The sequence below is a fragment of the Anas platyrhynchos genome, chromosome 22 (genome assembly GCF_047663525.1).
Source record: "Anas platyrhynchos isolate ZD024472 breed Pekin duck chromosome 22, IASCAAS_PekinDuck_T2T, whole genome shotgun sequence".
In the NCBI taxonomy this organism is placed as follows: domain Eukaryota; kingdom Metazoa; phylum Chordata; class Aves; order Anseriformes; family Anatidae; genus Anas; species Anas platyrhynchos.
In genome coordinates this window covers 4,708,418-4,730,007 of record NC_092608.1, presented here as the reverse complement: position 1 = coordinate 4,730,007, position 21,590 = coordinate 4,708,418, and the positions used below count along the sequence as shown (strand labels likewise).

At 60.6% G+C, this 21,590-nt stretch overlaps 1 protein-coding gene across 6 annotated transcripts in view; it reads left to right on the top strand.

Annotated features, from left to right (window-relative positions):
• CASZ1 (castor zinc finger 1) overlaps nt 1-21,590 on the top strand; it is a 171,605-nt gene that overhangs the window by 72,247 nt on the left and 77,768 nt on the right. For 2 of the 6 annotated variants that reach the window (XM_072026896.1, XM_038166757.2), the window contains exon 3: nt 4,856-4,915. Coding sequence is in view for 3 of the 6 variants with exons in the window: in XM_038166755.2 (XP_038022683.2) it covers nt 17,118-17,166 (49 nt within the window). In the remaining 3 variants the exon portion in view is untranslated. Of the gene's footprint in view, nt 1-4,855; nt 4,942-16,484; nt 17,167-21,590 lie in introns of those variants that run through there. The other 4 variants (XM_038166755.2, XM_038166759.2, XM_038166760.2 and 1 more) reach the window with 3 other exon arrangements.

Genomic DNA, 21,590 nt, shown 5'->3' with positions numbered 1-21,590 from the left:
CCCGCCGGACCCGCATAATCAGGGGCTTTGCACAAATGCCCCATTTTTCATCCCCGGCTCCGGCGGTTTGCGCCGAGAGGGATGGGAGATCCCGGGCGCTGCGTGCGCCTCACCAGCCCGCAGTTGCTTCTCCCTCTCGTCCCCCTGCTTCCTTCGCTCCTGTCCCACCCCGGGACACCCCGTCCCCTTCTGCCGCCTCCAGACGGGCATCAAAACCCTTCCTTTACCCCTCCTTGTTCCAAAAACTCTCTTCTTGTCCCCAAAACTCTCTTTTCCCACTCCCTCCTGGCCGCCGTTTCCCCTCCAAACCCTCCAGTCCCCCCCTGTGCCCTCTCCAGTCCTCCATGTACGCACGGTCTTTCTCTCTCTCTCTCTCTGTCTCTTTTTTTGTAATTAATGATTAGTTTTAATTGGTTTGCTTAGGCAGCCTGACAGCAAATTAGCAGGAGCCGGCCCAAGGCTGCCGAGTGCCAGGTTTGGGGGCTGCGGGCAGGTGGGGGACAGGAGGTGAGGTGGGCTCCACACATCGCACCCGGGGCTGGCGGTGCCGGGAGCACGGCGGTGACATTTGGGGCTGCCGTGTCCTGTCCCTCTGGATCCAGAGGTGGCCAAAAGCAACAAGAGCAACGAGCTGTGGGGTTTCCTCCAGGATGGGGTTGGCTTTGGGATAGGGTTTCCTCCAGGATGGGGTTCCTCCAGGACGGGGTTCCTCCAGGATGGTCTCCGTGCCTTTCCACCGCCCCGTGCACCCGTTCTCCTCTTCTTTTTTGCATCGTCTCCGTTGGGATGTGTTGGGCTCTGCTCAACAGGTGTGGGATGAGGGCAGCGGGGGGCAGCAATGGGTTCCCCCATGCCTGGGGAGCCACCAAGCAGGCGGCTTTACCCCATGCTAAAGGCAGGTAACGGGGAGGGGTGGGAAGGCAAAGGGGGGCTTTGCTCTTTTCTTCCTTCGCCGTGATTTCCCTTCGCTTTGCTTTTCTTTTCTTTGCCTTTTTTATAGCTCCCATTTTTCTTCTTTATGAGAGGCAAACGGCAGGGTTCTCCCAGGGCTGGGAAGAGCGCTCGGTCCCAGGCTGCTCCCAGCCAGATGGAGGGGAAGGAAGGGAAGGGAAAGGGGGGCAGCAGGCCCCTAACCCTGGGGGAGAGCCGTGGTGAACGAGGACTGGGACAGAGCCCGGGGCGGTGAGCGAGTTTGGGAGCAGCGGGCAGACCCTGACCTATTTGGGATGCCCACTGCCCTCATCTTCAGCCCAAAACTTTGCTGGCAGCCCCAGCTGGATGGATGTAGGGGCCACCATGGGGACGTTCCTGGTCCCAGGGCTCACTCCCTCCCTGGCTGTGTCAGGACGTGCTGCTCTGCACACCCATGCCCGGGTGTCGCTCCCCAGCCCTGGTGTGGCCCCCAAGAGGCCCTCACGTGGCTTTGGCAAGGCTTTGGGCCTCACCCGAGCTTTGGGCTTCTCCAGAGCAAGGCGAGGGATGTGTCTGACTCCGCTGGGAGAGGGACAGAGGGTGCAGAGCACCTGCTAGGAGAGGCTCGGGGTCTCCTGGCTCATTTCACTCCTGTGTGATCTTGGCTTATCTCCACAGCTGCCGTCCCTGCAGTAGCAGAAGATGAGTTTTGAAATGCTGCAAAGCTTCCATGTGCGGAGTGCTTGGCAAGTCAGCTTTCCTGTCCCTTCCCACCCTTTGACCCTGTCCTTGAGCTTGGTGCCTGTATGAGCCTGATGAGGACAATTTTTATGCTTGGTTGTGCCACTGGCTCAGAGGGAAACTGAGTCAGGGCGCACTCAGAGCACCGGCATCACCCCGCACAGCGCGCTGGCACAGCCCTTGGTGCCAAATCCAAGTGAAAGCAGCAGAAAGCAGCTCTGCCCCCTGCCCTGCCCCACTCCCAGCTCAGCCTTCAGCCTTCCTCTCCTCTTCCTCCCCAGCGCCCGCGGCCGAGCCGGCTCCTTTAAGGCGGGCGCGCGGGGGAATTGCGCGCGGTGCCAGCCTGCGCTGCGAGCGCCGCTCCTGCTTCCCCCCCGGAAAGTTTCCTGCCCAATTGTTATGTGCGATCCGATCTGAAAGTTGCTCTCTAAGCTTCTTGTCACATTTTGACTTAATGAAGTGCAACTGGAGTGGGAATTGGGGTTCATCACGCCAGTCTCACTGCGCTCCCTTGTTGTCAGAAAACAGGGGCGGTTGGGGACCGTAATGCAACGCTGCAAGTCGTTATCATTCCGGTCAGTCTGTTTAACACAAAATTAAACAAAGAACTAATTAGTGCCTCATGAATTAATAAATGCGCAGTTGCCGGGTAGGAAGGGGAGGAAAGAAAAAAGGTTGTTGAAGGAAAGATACTGAAAAAGTCGAATTAGGATGTTGTGTCAAGGGGAAAAGAAGAAAAAAAAAAAAAAAAGAAAAAGGAGTCCACTTTGGCAAAGAGTTTGGATCCGTTGGTTTCCCTGGAATAAGCTCCCTCCTCCTCCTGCTCCTCCTGCGTCCTGCTTGGCCGCTCCACGGCAGCTGCACCGAGGCGGGCACGGGGCTGAGGGAGGTCTGGATTTCTTCATGGTGCTCCCTAGGAGCTGGAGCTGGGCTCGGCGGCCAGTGGCCAGCTGTAAATATTTACCCCAAGAGCTCGGGGCTGAGGTGCGGGCTGGGAACCCTTCCCTGGGCACGGGGAGGCTGCAGGCACGGGGATGGCGAGCGGCTCCTTTCCATCCCAGCACCGGGAAGCCCATTTTTTTTATGGAGAGGGCAGTGGGGATGTGTGGGGTTTGTCCCCTTCCAGCTCAGGAGGGAGCCGCTGGGTCTCCGTGCCTCGGGGGGAGCCGGAGCAGGTGTCGGGGAGGAGGCGAGGAGGCAGGGGCAGTGGTGGCCGCACGCTGCTGGCTGTCCTGCAGAATTCGAGATTGTCCCCGGGGCAGCGTGTAATCGGGGATTAGCGATGCCCCGCGGCGCTCCCCCAGCCCTGCACCTCACCAACGTGGGGAGGAGAGCGCGGGGCAGCCGGGGCCTCGCACCCACACCGTGTGTGTGCCCACCCGTGGGTGCCGTGCCGTGCCGTGCCATGCTGCGAGCAAGAGGGCTCTGCTCTGGCGCATTGTCAGGCTGGGAAGCAGGCAGAGCTGGGGGAGGGAAGAGTCCATCCTTAAGAGGACATGTCAAGTACAATTAGCGTTATCTGTCTAAATATGTACTGGGAACACAGAATACAAGAGGAGGCCTGGCTGGCTTTAATGGAGACATATGCAAGGTCATATTGCCTCATACAATCCCCCAATCTGATTTGGGGATTACACATTCTAAGTAAATTGGCGTTATTCCTCTTGCATCATTGATAAGCTGCGGCCGAAAGAAGGGGAGTAAAAAAAAAAAAGGGAAAAAAAACCAAACAAAAACAATTAAAAACTCCAACCCAAGAATTGACCGTGCACAGGGGTGAGGGAGCACAGCCAGGGAGGAGCTGGGGAAAGGGGGGACAAAAGGGAGAGAGAAAAAAGGAGCACGACGGAATGGAAAGAGCAAGCAGGAGAGAACAAAAGGAAGGGAAAGGTGGCAAGGACGGAGGGTGCCCGGCCAGGAGAAGGATCCCGAGCTGGGGAGCTGCGAGTCCTGCCCTCAGCCTGCCCAGCCCTGGGGTTTGAGCAGGAGGCAGCTGGTTGTGCATCTTCAAAACCTCGGGGGCTGCCTCTGCTCCACGTCCATGCACCCGCCGGGGCCGTGCCAGCAGCTCCTGCCCGCCTGGGTCCCGGCCAGCACCCCGCAGATATCTTGGGCGCAGCGCGCTGGCACCGGGCAGCAAGGTCCCTCGGGACAGGGGCAGGCAGCGGGGCAGCACAGAGCTCCCCCAGCACCTCCCCGTCACTGTCACCCTCTGGGGGTGTCCCCGGGGGGCTGAGCGGGTCACACACCGTGCCCGAGCCAGGGCTCCTGGGTGCACAGCTCCCTGTGCCTGACCTCGGGCCGGTTTTTCATTTCGCTGCCACGTTGCGGGCACTTGTGACAGCTGTTTTGGCAGCCTGGCACTGCAGAGACAGCGGGGCAGGGCCAGGAGCCCTCAGCACACGGCATGAAGGCCCCCCTGCTCCCTGCCACCTTCCCTGGGAGAGGGAAGTCCCTGGCTGGCTGCTGTGGCACCGTCCTCCCCCGGGGCGAGCTCTCCTCCCACCCTGCTGTGCAGGATAACCCCCTCCGGAAGTCTCACGGCACGGCTTTTATGCTCTGTCACATTTTTGGAACATATGGTTTTAAATAATTCAATTTACTTTTCATGTGTTTTGCTGCGACTTTCTTTTTTTTTTTTTTTCTTTTCCCCTGTCCCTTTTTCTCTTCCCTCCTCGCTCTCCGCCTTCTCGGGGAAGGAAGGAGCGCGCAGGAGGGGATGGGGGAGCTCAGAGCCTCGGGACCCTGCCCCGCACCCCCTCGCCTTGTGCCCCCCAAATTACACGGGGGAGGCTGCCCACCGGGCTGGTGAACCTCTGGGGGTCAGCAGGGGAAGGGGGAGGACTGCGAAGGGAATAATTTGGCACGGAGCAGAGGGCCCCCTTGGCTGTGTGGGTGCTGAGCAGCACCAGGGCTGCCGTGGTGCCTGGGGAGCAGGACCCCAGCTAATAAAGCTGTTCCCTCTCTGCTAAATCGTGCCCAGCCCTCGCTAGGTGCCTCCTGTGCCATGAAACACTGGAGCACCGGGTGTCTCGTGGCGTGCACGGTGCGGCCAGGAGCAGCAGGGCACTTGGTGATGTCCGGGTGCCCCATCCTGGCCCCGTTGGGGTGCTTGGGGCTTTTTTGGGGTATGGCTATGGGTCGGGTGTGCCTTGGGTGCCAGCTGTGTGCATTAACCACCTCCTTTCTCTTCCCTCCCCAGGATGAAGTGAATTTAGAGCTAAAAACCAGGCAAGAAACCAGGCCTTGAAACCTCCGAAAGGTAGGAGAGACTTCAGACTGCAATGGGTATGTCACTACGCCCTCCTGGGTTCTCTTTTCCTCTGCGTGTCTCTCACACTCCATGCTCTGCTCCGCGGCCGTGTCTGCACTGGAGCTTCTGGGACTCACCCTGCGTCACCTGGAAGGAGGGACGCAAAGAGAAGAAGATCTAATGCAGACACAGCCCCTGTGTGTCCTAATCCCGTCCTTGTCTTTGCACGGCAGTTGTTCTGGGCACCCCATTTTGTCATTTTGGGTTTTCCTCCACATCCTCCCCGCTGCCTCTGTCTGGTGAGGAGCGTGCGGCTTCGTGTGCATCCGTGCGGGCTGGTGGGAGGTGGAGAGGGGCTGGTTGGGGGATGGCTGTGATCTGCTCGCCGTCAGGTTTTGCTGAGCTCAGTTCACACGCACAGGTTCAGGCGGCGATGTGCTGCCCTGCTCATCGGGCAGGTTTTTATCCAGTCCCCCCGCGGCAGCTCCGTGTCTCCAGCAGAAGCCTGACTGCTCTGGGCTTCCCCTTACCTGCACCCCGTGTGACCTCAAAACCCAACAACGTGGGGTCTCTAGAGCTGGCTGCTGGCTTGGTGCTGGATAAGACTCGGGCTGGAAGGGGATCTCCTCTCTTCCAACCCTCATCTCCATGTGCTGGGTGGGTCCCAGTGCCACCTGCTGAGCAGTCCCCGCCCCTCCCCACTGGCTGAACCCACCAAGGCTCTCCTCTCCCACAGCCCCACTCCTTCCCCAAGCACCAAGACAAGTCCAGGACGAGGCCAGGGGGACGTGGCAGTGGTTTGGGGACGCTGGGCGTGCTCTGCCCTCGGGGACATCACCTCGGGGGCACCGGGAGCGCTCCCCATGTCTGCACCCAGAGCATCCCCGTGGCCATGGGGACCCCCAGACCTGCACAGGGAGCTGTGGGGCTGGGACCGAGCGGGATCAGAGGGGCTGGGGCTGCCTGGGGGCCCCGAGCCGGGCCGGGCAGTGTCAGAGGTGACCGGTGGAAGGCCAGTGTTATGTAAATACCGCTGCTGTAACACGGGGGCCTGAATGGCCCCGCGCGTCCATCCATCATCGCTGGGGAACAGAAGCCTCCCTGGGAGCACGGGGGGCCGGCAGCGCGGGGCGCGCAGACACAGGCAGCATGTGCCCCGCTCATAAACTGTTTGTTTTCTTTTTGTCTCTGGCGTTTCGGGACGCCCCGCTGAGAGCAATGCTCGGTTTTGTCCTCGCAACCTCTCCCCCAGCCTCCCCCCCCACCTCCAGCCCCGCCAGCCCTTCCTTTTCCTCCCTCCTTCCCCCCCAACCCGTAAAAAAAAAAAAAAAAAAAAAAGAGGGGGGAAAGAAAAAAAAAAAAGTCCCCTGTTCACATTGCGGCTTCTTTCTCTGACTTCAAAGGCTCCCCATCATTGTTTGGGATCGGCAGGCAGTGGCCCTGAAAACGTGATCACAGCCGGGCACAGTGTAGGTCAGCGCCGAGCGCCATGCTCCGAGCGCTGAAAGGAGCAGGCAGATTCTTCCCTTTTCATGCTTCACAACCCTGGTTACAGCGCTCGGCCTCGCCCGCGTGCGCCTTGCTGCGTGGCTATTCTTGCTCTTTTCTCTTCCTTTTCCTCCCTCCCTCTCTTTCTCTCTCGGTCCCTTACTCCTCCGTCCATCCGCTGCCGTTCTGCCCTCTCCTGTGCCCGACATCACTCACTTTGGGCACTTTCTTTCCTTCCTCCCGTCACATTTCTTTCTCACACACTTTTTCTGGGCACAGCTCTGCTTCCTTCCCCCTTCTCCCTTCCTCTTCGGTGCTGTTTTTACGTGATTCCCTCTTTTCTTCCTCCCTTTCCCCTCTCCTGCGGATCAGGCTGGAGCCTGCCTTCCTTGTGCTCGCCCTCCCCGCTCAGCAGCAGCCTTCCTCTGACATTTGCCCGCGTTTCTTCCCCTGCGATATCTCACGCGCTGTGCCCTGAATTGCTGAGGTTCCGTAATCTGCGGATTAGCCCCAGACAGCCCCGTCCTCCCCGCAAGGTGCAAGCCGCCCGCTCTCATGCGCAACGGGCGAGCGGGGAGGGGAGCGCGGCGCCTGCGGACGGAGCCAGCCCCCGAGCTGCCTCCAGGGCTTTGCTCTCCACCTGCGAGGAGCTGGCAGGAGGCAGCATCGCACCCCAGCGCCTGCAGCCAGGCACCGACTTCGGGGGAAAGCAGAGGAAACGTTTGAGCCTCATAGGTCTCCGCGTGGAACACGACGCCGGCGGTGCTGCTGGAGGGCAGAGCGAGGCAGGGGCTCCGCGAGGCAGCTCCAGCTCTCCGAGCAGCCATCCCAGCTCGCTCCCACAGCGGATTTCCCACCTCGTTGCACTGACACCAGGGCCGGGAGGTGACTCCCTGCCTGCCAGCAGCACCTGGGGCCCCTTTCCAGCGGGCTGTGCCCCCCTGGCCCCCGCCGGGGTACGGCCGCCCCGGCGGCACCACCGGCGGTGCTTGTGCCTCTGGTGATTTGTGAGGTTGTTTTAATGGCGAGGAGCCCACCAGGACTTGTCTCTTGCTAAATAGGCATATTAAGGGACATTGCGGCAGGGGTTATAGAGTAATAATTTGTCCTAATGAGCCGGTGTCACGTTCTCCTCGGCGGGGCCGTGCGCGAGCGGGAGCCGCGGTGGGAAGGGGCCGCGCTCGCTGACCTGTCCGCACAGGTTAATGACGCTCGGTGCAGCCGGGGGCAGAGAGCAGGGGCTGGGGCCAGCCAGAGCCACGGCTGGGGCCAGCAGGGAAGGCTGGGGCTGTCCCCTGGGCTGCACGCCCTGGGGTGAGCAGGACGGGCGGCAGGGTGGCAGGACGGGCTGGGCATCCACTGCTGGAGCAGCGCTGCGCACGCTGCAGAGGGCAGGAAAAAGCAGAACGGGGAATTTTGTCCCTGAGGACCACTGCGCCCTGTCCTCACAGGGCAGGACACGGCCGTGGCCACCCGGCACCTCGCCAGCTACAGCACAAGCCCCGTGCGCCCTCTTCTTCCTCCTCCCACCCGCCTTGCCTTGCCCCTCTCACCCCCCGCTTCTCTTGGCTTTTCTCTGTCTCCGTCTCTCTCCCTTTCATCTACTCGGAAGGCTTTACTCTACTTCCTTGTCACCCTAATTGATTGCATTAACCTTTCAGCGTATTGGATTTCCCCAGCACCGTGCAGAGAGCACTGTGCAATATGCTTATAATCTGGGCTGTAATGGACAGGGAGCAGTCAACGAGCCCCTGCTCCAGCGGCTGCTGCTGACAACTTCTCGGGGAGGGCAGAGGGACGCGCCCACGGGCACGGCCCCGCCGTGGGGTGGCACTGCCAGCGTGCGAGGACCCAGCTTTTGGGGAGGTCCTGCTGGGGGAGCAGGAGGAGAGGGGCTGCTTTGCCCCCATTCCTGTGGTTTTGCCTTGTTTTCGAGCTCCCCTTCCTCCCCCTGCAGCCTCGTGCTGAATGAGCGGGGCTGTGCGCCCAGGCACTTGTTGCTGGTTGCAGGGTAAGAAGGCAATGTCCTGATGTCCTGGAACCTGGGGGCTTCTCCACCGTGTCTGCCGTCGCTTTTCCCGTTAATTTTAGTGGATGTGGATTAGGGGAAGATGGACACTGCCCTGGGGGTTTAAGACAGGAAGACAGGAGCGTTGTGCCCACGCCAGGCAGCAGCAGGGTGCAGGGATCAGCAGGCAGAAGCCTTGAGTTACATCTCAGGCTTGGCCTCGGGTAAATCCTTTCACTTCTGGCACCTCGTTTCCCCCGGGATGGCAGAGCAGGGCCCTTTGCACTGTGCAACGTGCTGCAGGAGAGCGGGGCTGGCAGGGGAGCGGCTGCAGGGCGATGCCACCGAGTGTCACCGCTCGCCCTGGCTACGAGGCAGCCAACAAACCCGCAGGAATGAGCACCCGTGAGGGGTACAGGCTGGTGGGCAGCTGAAGGAGCTGCAGCATCTCCTGCGAGGTGGAGAGATTCCACCCTGGGGCTGCTCAGCGCCAGTGTTTGCAAACTTTGCAGGGTCCCGGGTGCATAGGGCAAGGGGTCGGGCTGTGTGGGGCAGGTGGGGTAAGCTCCCACTTTCTTCCTGCTTTTCTGGGGAGAAAAGAAGAAAGGCAAGAGCCAAAGAGAGGAAAAAAACTTTATTCCAGGTGATCGTGCAGAAAAGTGGGAGGCTCCGTACAAGCCGGGAGGAGGTAGCCGAGGGGAGGGACTTTATTTTAGGTTAAACGGAGGAAGAATAAGAGCGGGGAGAAGAGGATGAGAAATGTAAAACGAGCGAGCGAGAAAAGAGCGAGCGAGAGCAGCACCTCCTAAATGGAAGAGTAAACAGGCACTCGGAGGCATTAACTTAATTGATTGTTCTGCAACAGGCTGAACGCTGTGTTATTCTGTCGCCGTGGCAACAACCCAAAAAAATTGTCAGCCTGTTTGGATGAAGTGAAGCGAAACATTCTCTAATTTGCGGTGATCCGGGTGTTTGTTTTCCTTCCGAAGAGGCGGGGGCTCTATTGATCTATTGTTTGCACAGAGCTTTTATTTCATGGCGATCCGGGCGCGCGGGAGGCTGGGGTGTGCTCGGGGCAGGTGAGGCTCCGCCGGGACCCCCGCTCGGCCTCGGGATGCAGCAGGAGCCCAGGGGTGCGAGCTGTCCCGGGGAGCCCGGCTGAGGAGCGTGGCTGCGAGGAGCCCGTGCCAGCGTGGCTGTTTTGCTCTGTCCTTTCCCCTTCCCTTTGGGTCCTCTCACAGTGTGAGGGGAGGGCTGATGTCAGTACCGGCACCCCAAGTGCCTTCCTGGCCCCTGCTGTCCCCGTTCTGTGCGCACAGCCTCGTGGGGATGTCTCCGTGCACACGTGGTGGAGGAGAGGGGCCACGTGTGAGCCTTATCCCCAGACCACGGCGGTGCTGAGATAGCCAAGTGCCTGTTTTGATCTCCATCCTAGCAGAGAGGGAACCAAGAACCCAGGAACAGCGAGGGAACCCTGCCCATCAAACAGCCTTGGTCCCCTGGGCTGGGGACAGCGGTGGCACAGAGGGCACGAGACGCCCCAGGCCATGCAGGGGCTCGTGCTGCTCGCCTGGTGCGCCCGATGGCAGGGGGTGGGCGCTTGGCAGCAGGGGGAAGGCTGCCAGGAGGGTGCCACGCAGCTCTGGGAGCCAGCCCACAGCAGAGCCAGCAGCAGGGTGGCTCGGGGCCAGGCAGGGAGGGAGGGAGGTTTCCTCGTGACAGAGGACAGGCCGCTCGCTGCCCTGCCTTCGGCGGGGTCCGGCACGTCACCAGGGCACGTCCCCACGCGGGCACACCCCCAGCACTGCCCAGCCGTGTTGCAGCGGCTGCACAGGGCTCCCCAGCTGCTCCCCATGAATTCAGGGAGAAACACCAGTGCCCAGTGCTGCAGGGCGCTGCTTTGTGGGGTGAGCAGGGCCAAAACCCGCTGTATGTGCCCTCCCTGCTCCGTTCTCCCTTGTCTCAGGGGATTTTCCTCCCCTCCATCCCATTTGTAGCTCTCCTGCTGCTGCCTTTTCCCAGTGCAGGTTGCCAGTGGGTGTCCTGCTTGGGGTCTGCCCCCTGTGCCCCTGCTGGGTGTGCCTGGGGGGCACCATGGCAGGGGGCCCTGCCCGCCAACCCTGGGAGAACGCCAAGCTGCCAGGGAGCGCAGGGTGGTTATCGGCGTCGGGAGAAGCTAAATAACCCTGTAACTGGTATGAAGGTGAATTCACGGTCTGGTGAGCACTGAAAATACGAGAGGGCTCGGAGACAGGCAGAGTGCGGAGAGGGGAATACGGCTCACCCACGGCTCAGGGCAGCGCTGGGTCTCTGGAGAGCACTGCGGGGTCGTGGAGCGTGGCCGTGCTGAGCCCTCCAGGGCCGGGGAGGGTGGCTCGGTACCGCAGGCACGGTGACGGGGGCAGCAGGCACACACCTCGAGCCCCCCCGGAGAAATTCACACCCTTATGGCTGCGGACAGCCCCGCGGCACCCGGCCACACGGCCCTGCACGCATGGGTGGCCCTGGGGCTGTGCAGGGCTGCGTGCCACGGCGTGTGGCCGTGCCATGCCGTGGGCGCACGGCTCTGCCTGGCCTCCCTCGTGGGGACGCACCCACGGCCACGCAGGCGTCCGGGCGCAGAGGCACACGCCGCCAGTACAATCCTGTGCCGCCTGCGTCGGGCTCGCAGTCAAGTCAAATTCCTCTCTGGTGTAAGCACTCTCCAGTCAGGCAGCGCAGACAGATTTATCCCAGCCTATCTCGAGCGTCTGTGCGGCTACCTGCTGCGAGCGGGAGAAGGGCTGCGGGGAATCTCTTCCCCTTCCAGCTGGGAGAGGCTGGTGCCTCGGAGCGCGGGGAGCTCAGCAGCGAGGAAACCCCCTTCAGCTTTTCACCCGGAGCTGGTAACCTCCCTGCGCCGAGTCCCACAACGGGGGGAATCGCAGCCGAAGCTGAGCCAGCGGTGATTTTAGCATTAGACGTTTGCAGAAGAGACTTTGATTAATTCGTAGTAAAATCCAGGAGCGCCCGGGTGCCAGCCCCACATTCCTGGGTGAGCCGGCGACCGAGGTGCGCGCTGGGCGGGCGCCAGGTGCCTGAGCAATCCCCGCGGAGGTGGCAGCGCCATCCAACCCGCAGCCTCTCCCTGCTTGGGCTCCTTAATTATTAATTTATTTTTCTCCCTTCCTTGGCAAAAAAATAGTATTTGGTAACGACCTCAAATTGCAAAATGCTGATGATTTGGAGAATGTGTCACAGAAGCTCCAGGGTGATAAAGGGGAGACGAATCCCAGCCAACAATCCGGCTCAGCCAGTTTGCCTATTTATTAAAGAAAAAGCCCAGATCATTAACTTTTTTGTTGTTGTTCTGTTTGCGGGCAACTCCCTGCTGGCAACTTTCGGGCGCCCAGTAAATTAAACCGAGTATCGGCCTGGTTCGGGGCAGCTGGAGCGCTTCGTTGGAGCTGAAACGCGCTGGAAACCGGGCTCGTTCCTGGTAGCGCATGAATAAACCCTTTAGGGTACCACACAAAAGTGCGCTCCGGCATAAAAGCGGTGTCAGAAAATCCTCCCTCGCTGCCTCGCGGAGGGTCAGGTATTGTGACTGGAGAGCCGAGCTTCTCCTCCCACTGCTTGTTCGCACAGTTAATTGCCCCTCGACACTCGGCTGTGCCGCGGTGGTCCCCGGGGATGCAGGGCTGGGAGCGAGCATCTGTAGGCACAGCCTTTGTCGGTTCCCCCTTCGCCTGCTTGGGCTGGTTGTTGAATAAAGAAGAGTTCAGGGATGGGCTTGCCTGCCTGGTGCCTCTGTGAACGCTATCAGGGGAGGGTGATCACGTCCCCCTGCTCCCGAACATCCCACGTGTTTGCTGGAGCAGCGCTCCGAGCTAAATCGGTTTGCTGAGGGCTCCAGCTTCCCTTAATTCAGCGTCAGGACCAGGCTTGCATGGCTATTATTCAAGAAGCTTTATCAGAAGCACAAAGGTAGCATCTGCCCTCCTGCTTCCCTCTGGGCATCGCCAGCTCTCCTGCCCTGGGTTTGGCACACCGAGACTCCAGGGACTGCCCCACGGAGCCCGTGTGCAGGCAGAACTCGTTCCAGCTCCTGGAGAGCCTGGGCCGGGAGCCGGCTGCGGGAGCACGCTGCCTCCTGGCTCGTTCCAGCAGAGCAGCAGCGAGGAGCAGGGAACCAGCTCGAGCGGAGGAGCTCGGGTGGGAACAAGGAGCCAAGGCGCTGCCGAGGTTGCCAGCCTCTCCCCAGCCCTCCTGCAGCCCGCGGTGCTGCGCCCGGGGCTGGATTTGGGCTTCGGGTCTCGGCTGCTGCCCGAGCGCCTTCTTCCCCGGGCCTGGCTCGTGGCCCTCCAGCAGCAGCCCTCTGCCGAAGCCTCCCCAGGCCCGTGCTCACGTGGGCGCTGATGGGAGGAGAAGGGTATTTTTCAAGGTTTCTGCTAGGTTTTTTTTTTCTTCTGAAACACAAGGATGTGCAATTTTTTTAGTTTCAATTTAGCATTGGAGAATTTTATAATTTAGTAATTAAAATCTCTGATAGGCTTTAGAAATTGCAGCTAATTGAATTTAATGGGAAGATGATTTTCAATTTTATTTGATTACCCGGACCCCTGGCATTGGTATTTATGGGAAAAAAATGGGAAATGTGCTGTGTGGGCTAAGATGGCATAATTGAATTAGGGCTAATCGGATTTCTTCGTCATGAATTTCACTATAATTTTCCTATAATTTTCCATTAGATATCTAGTTTACAAATATTCACAAAGAAATGAAGCTCTTTCGGAATGGAGATTGCTGGCTAACAGGATTACGGGGACGATAGCTCGGCACTGCCAGCCCGGGCTCCTGCAGTAATGCAATCGCTGCGTCTGCCTCACACTTCCCGCCCGCCGCTGCTCCCCGCACCCCGCCGGCCTCGGCCAGGGCTCCCGCGGGGCCCCGAGTGCCGCACGGCCCCGCACGTGTCCTCGCACCCGGGCTTGCACGGAGCCAGCCACCTCTGCCCTGTGCCAGTGGCGGCGATGCTCGGCAGGGCCGTGCTGTGTGGCTGCACGCGTGGCACGGCGCGGTCCCCATGGGCGCTCCTGGCTGTGGGTCCTGCATTACGGGCTCCATGTGCCCAGCTGGGGATGCTCCCATCACATCCCGGAGGAGCGGTCCCTGCTGCGTGCAGCCTTACAGGGTCTCCTTTCTCTGCCCTTGCTCCTTGTTGCCTCCGTTCCTGCTCGATCCAAGTCAAATCCAGAGCCAAGCTATGGAAACCGCCCCCGTTGTGCGCTGGCTCGCGGCTCCTCGGCCAGAAATCACCCCTGGGTTCTGCGTGCGCCCCGTGCCCCGCAGCAAGGGCTCTGCCCGCTCTGGGACCTGCCCTCGGGCAGCGGTGTTGTGGGGCCGTGGAGCTGTCCCGCTGCCCCGTGTGCTGCTCACAGGGAGCTCAGGGCTGGCCCAGGGTGGCACTGGCAGGCAGTGCAGGCAGAGCTCTGCAGTGCCAAGGCCCTGCCCTGGCCGTGGTGCCCGGGCAGGACCATCCCCTCACCTCCTCGCCCTGCAATCCCCAGGCTGCACTTTTAATCGCTGTAGTAAATTGTAGTTAATTGGTGGCGCATCCAAACCCCTGCCACTCCTTGCCCCCAAGTCTTCAGGGCCCCCGTGGAGCAGGAGGACGCGCAGGGCACGCTCGCTGCCCCCGGGGAATGGCCAAAAGAGGAGCAGCGCTGGGCAAACGGTGGGCGCTGGGGGCTGCGGGGTGGCCACACGGGGGGAGCCGGTGTCAGATGGATCGAGCGAGGCCAGGGAAAGGGACTTGGCCGAGGAGGTGCGGGCAGAGCCTCGCCCGGCACACGGAGGCTCGGCCCAGCCGCTTTGGCAACGCTCGCGGGGCGCCGTGTGCCAATAATGTGATTGAAACTGAATTGAGAAGGAAGGAGGGAAAGAGGAGGAAAGGGAAAGAAAGCACGGATTGTCTGCTCCTGCCGCCCAGGCCCCGAGGCCTCCGGGCGCCTCCCTTGACGAAACAGAAATCAAACAAAATTACAGAAATAGGGCAAGAGCATTTGCCTAATAAACTCCCCAAGCAGGAGCAGGAGGAGGAGCGCGGTGCTGCCAGATCTCCAACCTGCAATCTGCGAGCCAGCGCCCTGAGCCCACATGAATCCAGAGCACGGCCCCGGGCCCCGGGGTCAGCTCCAGCGAGGGAGGGAGAAACTGCCAAGAAAATGGGCTCAGCATTAAAAAAAAAAAATAAATATAAAAACACAAAGAGACGCACAAAGGGGGATGTCCCACATATCAGCGTGACTCACCCCCTGCTCAGCCCTGGCACACTGTCTGCGGGGAAAGCATTAAACTGTAATAATAATAATAAATTAATCATCCTTCCCCCTCCCATTGCACTTTTCATCTGAGGATCTCGGAGCACCTGGCAAACATTAATTACCGAGAGCTCCCGACGCCCCTGGGAGGGTGGGAAGGGACGAGGAGGGAGCTTCACCTGCCGCGCGGGGCGGCCGCCGCTGGGGTCCCCAAAAAGCTCCGTGTCCCAGGGGGGTGACAGCAGGGGAAGGGGGTGCCGGCCTAGGGAAGGGGCATGGGGTCCCCAAAGGAGCCTCGGAGAGGGGCAAGAGCGCCCTTTTCTTGGGTAAGAGGCAAAGGAGGGAGGATGGGGAAATAAAACCCGATCCTGTGACTGGAGATGGGTGAGATAGGAAATCGGGCCTCGCCGTTGCGTCAGCTGCAGGGCGTGGACTTCACCTGAAAAAACACCTCGGCGAGCTGTGCCCGCCAGGAGGAGTGGGAAGGACGGTGGGCAGGCGGCCGAGGGGACGCCGGGGGGGTGTGTTTGGGGTTATGGGGGGGGGGGGTCCCACGCGTGCGTGGGCTGAGGGGAGCGGGCAGGGCACGGGGCCGCGCGGGGCGGGGAGGGCGGGGAGGGTTTGGAGCCCTTTTGGCGTGTGGAGGTGCTCGGCCGGTGCGTGTCGAAGAACAGGTACGGTCAGAGGGCGAGCAGGAGGCTTCCCCGCAGCGAGGAGGTGGCGGAGAGCGCCGGGTGAGGTGACGGGGTGGCTGTCACACACCTGCACCCAGCAGAGGCGTCGGGTCCCAAAGGAGCTGCCCTCACCCGGCCCTTACCCAGCCCCTTACCGGGGCGCTGGGTGGCACAGGGAGAGGGGCAAGGCCCCGATGGGACCGGGGTGATGTTGGCTGGCCCCACGTCCCTGTCACCAGCACCAGGTGCCCGTGGCACCAGAGGAGGTGGCAGGGCCATAAGGTGCTGGCTTTATCCTGATTTCGCTCAGAGGCCCAGCACCACGGTGCTCGGCTCAGTCCCTTCGCTCCTTCCTGGCCCCTCGTGCCTCCTGCTGCCACTGCCCGGCCCCAGCCCGGCCCCGTTTCACCAGGCTTTGTTTAGATTTTTTTTTTTTTTTTTTTTTTCCGGGAGAAGCCAAAATAGTTGTGGTTTTACAAACGACACCCCCTGTCCGCTCCCTTCTGCCTGCCCTCCGGCCCGGCGTGCCGCCCGGGCGCTGCGGGAGCCTGCGGGCACCGGCTGCTTTGGGCAAGTCCCTTCCTCAGGGCCCTTTTTGGCAAGCCCCTGCCTCAGTTTCCCCATCCTGGGCAGTGGGGGGATGGCTCTGGCCCCCTTCAGCACGCACACCGAGTGCTGCTTGGGGCAGGGATTTGGGAGCCCCGAGTTCACGGCTGCTCCCTGCCCGCGGAGCCGAGCGTGGTGTGTTCCCCAAAACAGCCTCCAACCTGCTCCAAATACCTATTTAATCAGGTAAATAATCTGTTCGTTTGTTTTAAAGAAAGAGCCTTATATCTCTGTTTACCCAACACGCCTCTTAGAACCTCCCTCGCATTCTTTGCCACTTAGAAAAATAAAGCAACAAAAAATGAGGAAATTCGCTGCGAAAAATATATATATATAATAATAATAATAGCAATAAAGTGGTGGGGGCTCGGCGCAGCGCGGAGGTGATTTCCTGAGGGGGTAGCGGGTGGGGAACGGGGCAGGGAACCAGGAAGGGAACGGGGCAGGGAAAGGGGGAGGAATTGGGGTAGGGATTGAGCAGGGAAACAGGCAGGGGAATCGGGCAGGAGTAGGGGAAGGAACCGGGCAGGAATAGGGGCAGGGGAATTGGAAGGAATAGGGGCAGGGGAGTCAGGCAGGAATAAGGGAAGGAATCAGGCAGGATTAGGGGAAGGAATTGGGCAGGAATAGGGGCAGGGAATGGGGAAGGGAAAGGGGCAGGAATAGGGGAAGGAATCGGGCAGGGGAATCAGGCAGGATTAAGGGAAGGAATCGGGCAGGACCCGGGCAGGATTAGGGCCAGGAACCCGACAGGGATCGGGGCACGAGTAGGGGCAGGCACCGGGCAGGAATAGGGGCAGGAACCGGACCCAGGGCCGCCCCCCCCCCCCGCGTCCGCGCCCCGCCGGGAGCCCCCCGGGAGCCCCCCGCGCCCCCCGGGGCCGCCCCCCGGGGTGACCCCGGCCCCGGCCCCGCACCTGCCCCGGGGGGGGGGGACCCCGGGGGGACCCGGGGGGGTGCCGGGGGGGGGCGTGGTGGCCCCGTCCCCGTCCCCGCCTCCCGCAGCGCCCGGTGCCCGCCCCCGGCCCCGCTGCCCGAGTGACTCGGGGAGGACCGGCACGGCGATGACATCAGGGCTGTAACAACTTGTTATTCGGGAGCAATCAGCCGCAATTAGGTATTAATTAAGTATTATGAAAGTTGATTATTTAAGTGAATTCGGCTTTCGGCTCTCCGACTATGGTAAGTACAGCACAATTGTCCCTCGCCCGGCTCCGGCTGTGTGCGTGCGTCCCGGTGTCCCCCCCCCCACCTCTCCACCCCCGGTGCCCGTCCCCATCCCGGTGCCGGCCCCGCTCCATCCTTTTTCCCTTTCCCCTCCGCCCCAAAACTTTTCCCGGGGGCTCTCCGGGCGGCGCCAGGTGCTGCCGGGGCCCCGCAGCCTCTTTCGCTTTTCTTTCGCTTTTCTTTACGGAAGTCGCCTTCCTCTCCCTGCTCCCCGGGACCCGGTGCGCCCCCCCCGCTCCCCATCTCCCCGGTCCCCCCGGTGCCCTCCCCAGCCCCGGGCCCGGCTCCGTCGCTTCCCGGCAGCCGTGGCCGGGGCCGGGCCGAGGATGCGGAGGGGAAGTTCTCGGGGTTTTTGTGTTTGTTGTGAGTTGTGTGGGCTGTTTTCTCTTTCATTTCGTTCCCCTCCTGAGCCCCGGCGTCTCGCCGGTGCAGGTTGCCGGTCAGGTTCCTGCGCTGTGTAAATGAAAAGGAATTTAATTTATTTGGGACAAGGCAGTGTGGGGCGAGGAGGCTGCTTATTACATTTAATGAGTATTTTTTTTTTGGTTGTTTTTTGTTTTGTTTTTTTCTCCCCATCTCCGACCTGGGCAGTATCTGGGATGTGTTTGTTAGGGGGTTGTTTTCATCCTTTGGGTGCGGGGTGTGTGGGACCTCCCCACCCCTTCCAGCCGCCCGGGCTGGGTTTGTGGCTGCTGCTGGGCTCCGAGGCCTCGGGACCAGGCTTGTGTCGGGCCCCAGCTTCCCACAGCCACCCCTCTGCTGTCGGTCCTTTCGGTTGGGTGGCAGGCCAGGCTCTGACACCAGCCCCTGTGGCTGTGGGTACCCTGGGGCGAGCTTTCCCCTACCCCTCACCATGCAGAAATGTCCCCGGTTTGGGGGCTGTAGGAACCCCTCGGGCCACAACCCTCTCGTGGGGCCGTCCCTGCTGCCCCAGCAGGCCTAAACCCTTCTCCCCCACCAAAAAACCCAAATGGCAGCGACGGGCCGACCAGGCCTAGCGCTGGCGAGCGCCACGGTCGGGGTAATTAGCAGCGGGGTGCGTGCCTACGTGTGTCTGTGGTGCCTTTTTTTTTTTTATATAATAAGGACTACGGCGGTAATAAACTGGTTGATGATTGACTGGGCCTGAACTATGTACCCAGATATTTTGATGGAGGGGATAATTTGGTCGTCGTCCGTCTCGTTGATTTATTTATCTATCTCCCCACTGCCAGGGCGCGAGCGGCTCGGGGAGCGCTGCCACCCGCGGGTGCGCCGTGCCGGCTCTGCCCGGGCCCAGCCGTGGGCGTGCGGCTGCTCCCTCCCGGATCAAGGAGCTGGGAGGCTGCGTGGGCGGCCCAGGAGCTGAGGATGTGGTGAAACTGCGGGAGGGCGAACGCTTTCAAGAGGCACAAACAGCCATCGGCCCCCGATCTCCAGCAGCTGGAGGTCCCGGCTTGGAGATGGGATGGGCGGCAGCCGCCTGGTGCCGCGGGCTGGGCAGGGGAGGTGGGGTGGCTTCTGCTGGATGCACGTCCCCAAAAGGGTCAGCCCAGGCAACGAGTGTCCCCAAAAGGGACCCTGCGTGGCCTCGGGAGAGCCGCAGGCTCGTCCTTCCCGCTGCCGTGCGGGTAGCGTGGGTTTCGGTGCTCGGGTATGGGAACCCAGCGAGAGCCATGGAAATGAGGATCTGGGAGATCTGTTTAAGTCAGCATTACGGTCTGTGTGTGGGTGAACCCGTCTTGTCATGATCTCAGGGCAAAGACCTGCCCCATAATCACCACCTCGAACCCTTATCTGCTGGGGCCAGCTTATCTCCCTCCTCGCTGCCTCTTGAATCCTCTCCAAGCCCCGAGGCTGCGGCTCCCCGGAGGCAGTGCCCGAGGGCTGCCCGCGCCTGCTGCCAGCTGGCAGAGCCGAGTCCGGAGGGGTTCCTCTCCCGGAGGGACCGGGTACGTGGGGTCTGACAGCCTGCTCTGCCCAGGGCTTTCTCAGCTCAGGCAGCGCCTGCGTGGACCTTCGAGGGCCGGCAGCTTGCAGGCACCGAGGGGCTGGAAGGAATTCATGGACCGAGTCCATCCAGCCAGCATCGTGGCGAGATGTTCCCTCCATGTGACGTTCTGCAAGCCGGGTTGTAAATATCTTGAGTGACTGGGCACCTGTCACTTCCTTTGGGAAACTGTTCCCCAGCCTAATTATCCTTGGTATGAGATTACAGGAACTGATCTCAGAATGGACACCGAGAAACCTATGCTGGACAGGTTGAGAAACATCTAATTTTCCACGCAAGGGGTTATTTTGTGACTGTTTTGTTAAAGCATTGCTGCTGTTTGAAACACCCAGCAGATAGGAACACCTCCTCTGGGCTGGAGCCAGCTCTTTTTTTTTTCTTTTCTTTTTTTTTTTTTTTTGGCAGTGCAGATTTTTGGCGAGAGGCTGGCTCGGTCAAGGTTGGTGTCACTGCTGAGTTCATGGTCTGCGGGGCTCACACGGTTTGTTTGGGCGTTGGGATCACTCTCTTCTAGTCCTGTGAGATGTTTGGTGGGTACAAAACATTTGGGTGTCTCCATTTACCCAGTGAAGGCCTTTCTGTAGGAGATTTATTTACCCAGGTGGGGATTAATCTGCCCATCGTGGTGTTAAGCAGGGCCCAGCCACTTCTTGCAGGGCGTGCTGCAAGGCCAGCTGGAGCTCGTAGGTGTGTTCAGCTGGTTTGGTGCTGGAGAGCAGCAGCTTGTAGGGCCAGAAAATGGGTCCCTGAGTTACCCTGCTGATGGCCTCCTGGGTCCTGTTCCTTGTAACAGAGAGGGGTGTGCTGTGTCCTGCTGCAAAACGGTGTCGGGGGGGACACAATGTGCACCAAAACCAGCTGCGGGTGGTACAGGCACTGCTAGAGAGGAGCAAGTATTCGAGGTGCCACTTCCACCAGTTTCTCTCTGTTTTTATGGGAACAGTTTCCCACTTGCTGCTGTCGCCGAGGGCTCTCCGAGGTGGGAATTTGTGGGGTTTTCTCCCATCCCACTCCCAGCGATGCCAGAGCGCTCAGCCATCCTCAAGCCGTGAGCACCGGTGGCCTCTGTGGCTCATCCCCCTCGGCTGCCGCCTAGCCTGCAATTTAGGTTTCCCTCTGAAAAACTCGGCTGCAAGTCTCCAGAAAGTAATGAAAAGTCCCACGGGAGGTGCTGCGTCTCCCACCTCCGGCTGGGCGCCTTCCCTCCCTCCCAGGGCCGCCGCCGCCGTTCCCAGGGCTTGGCGAGCGCCGGTGCCACCCAGGGCTCAGCTCCCGGGGGTGCTGACGCTGCCGAGGCCGCTCTGGCCCATCCAGCTGGGGTTTGGGAGAAGCAGCGGCCGCCTCGTCCTCAGCTGCACCTCGGCGAGCAAAGAGGGGGCAGAGGAGGCTTGGCTGGGAGCAGGGGAGGGGCAGGACCTGCAGCCAAAAGTCCCACGCGGCTCCGTCTCCTCCCCTCCGGTTCAATGCGGACGGGATCAATTTGGACGTCTTCAGCAATAAAAAATGCCGATGTCGTCCTAATTCACCAGGCCCCGAGATGACAGCAAATTTACATTTTTTAATTAAACTAGCAGCCAGTTTTTATGAGAGGGGGCTGGGTTATGCAAATCAAATGGTTGTGTACGAAAGATTAGGAGAGTTTGGGAATAAATTCCACAAATGCTAATAAAAAAAAAAAAAAGGAGAGAGAAAATGAAAGGGGGGAGAGAGAGGGACATTGTTCCATTAGCCCCTTTTAGACTGATTTCCCTGGGGAGGAAGCAATGGGGGGTGAGAGATGGCGGCGGCTGGCGGAGACAGGTAAAATCCATTTTGAGGATTGAGAGCCCCTCGCACCAGGACCTTGTTGCTCCGTTCCCTCTCACGGGGGAGATGGAGGCAGACAGCAATAGCAGCAGAAAAACTTGCTGCCTCTGATCCTGGTGATCCTGAGGGCTGCAAAGCCATCGGCCTCCTGCTGCAGCCCGGCCGAGGGGTGCAGGGGGGCAGGAGGACACGGCTAGGGGCTGGAACAGGACCTGGGGGCAAGGCCAGGGGGGCACAAGAGGATCCCCAAGGGGCTACCCAGAGCTTCCATGGATGGGGACAGTCCTTGGGCTGGGGGTGCTCCCCGGGGGCTTCTCCTCCCCCTCTGCATGGCTTTAGCCGAGGGGTCCTGGCCCCTGCTCTCCTCTTCTTCCCTCCTTTGTTCCCGTGGTGAGCCCAGAAAGTAAAAGATCCTGTCGAGCCTTTCGGAGGAAAAGTAGTTAGAGTGAACCAAAACCGTGTGCTTCGCTCACGTAACGTGTTCTTGTTGGGATTTCCCAAAGAATCGCTCACTTGTGGATTTGCTGCCCTCCTCTCCTGCCTTTCTCGGGATTTTCTTCCGTGGCACTTGGGAGCTAGGTGT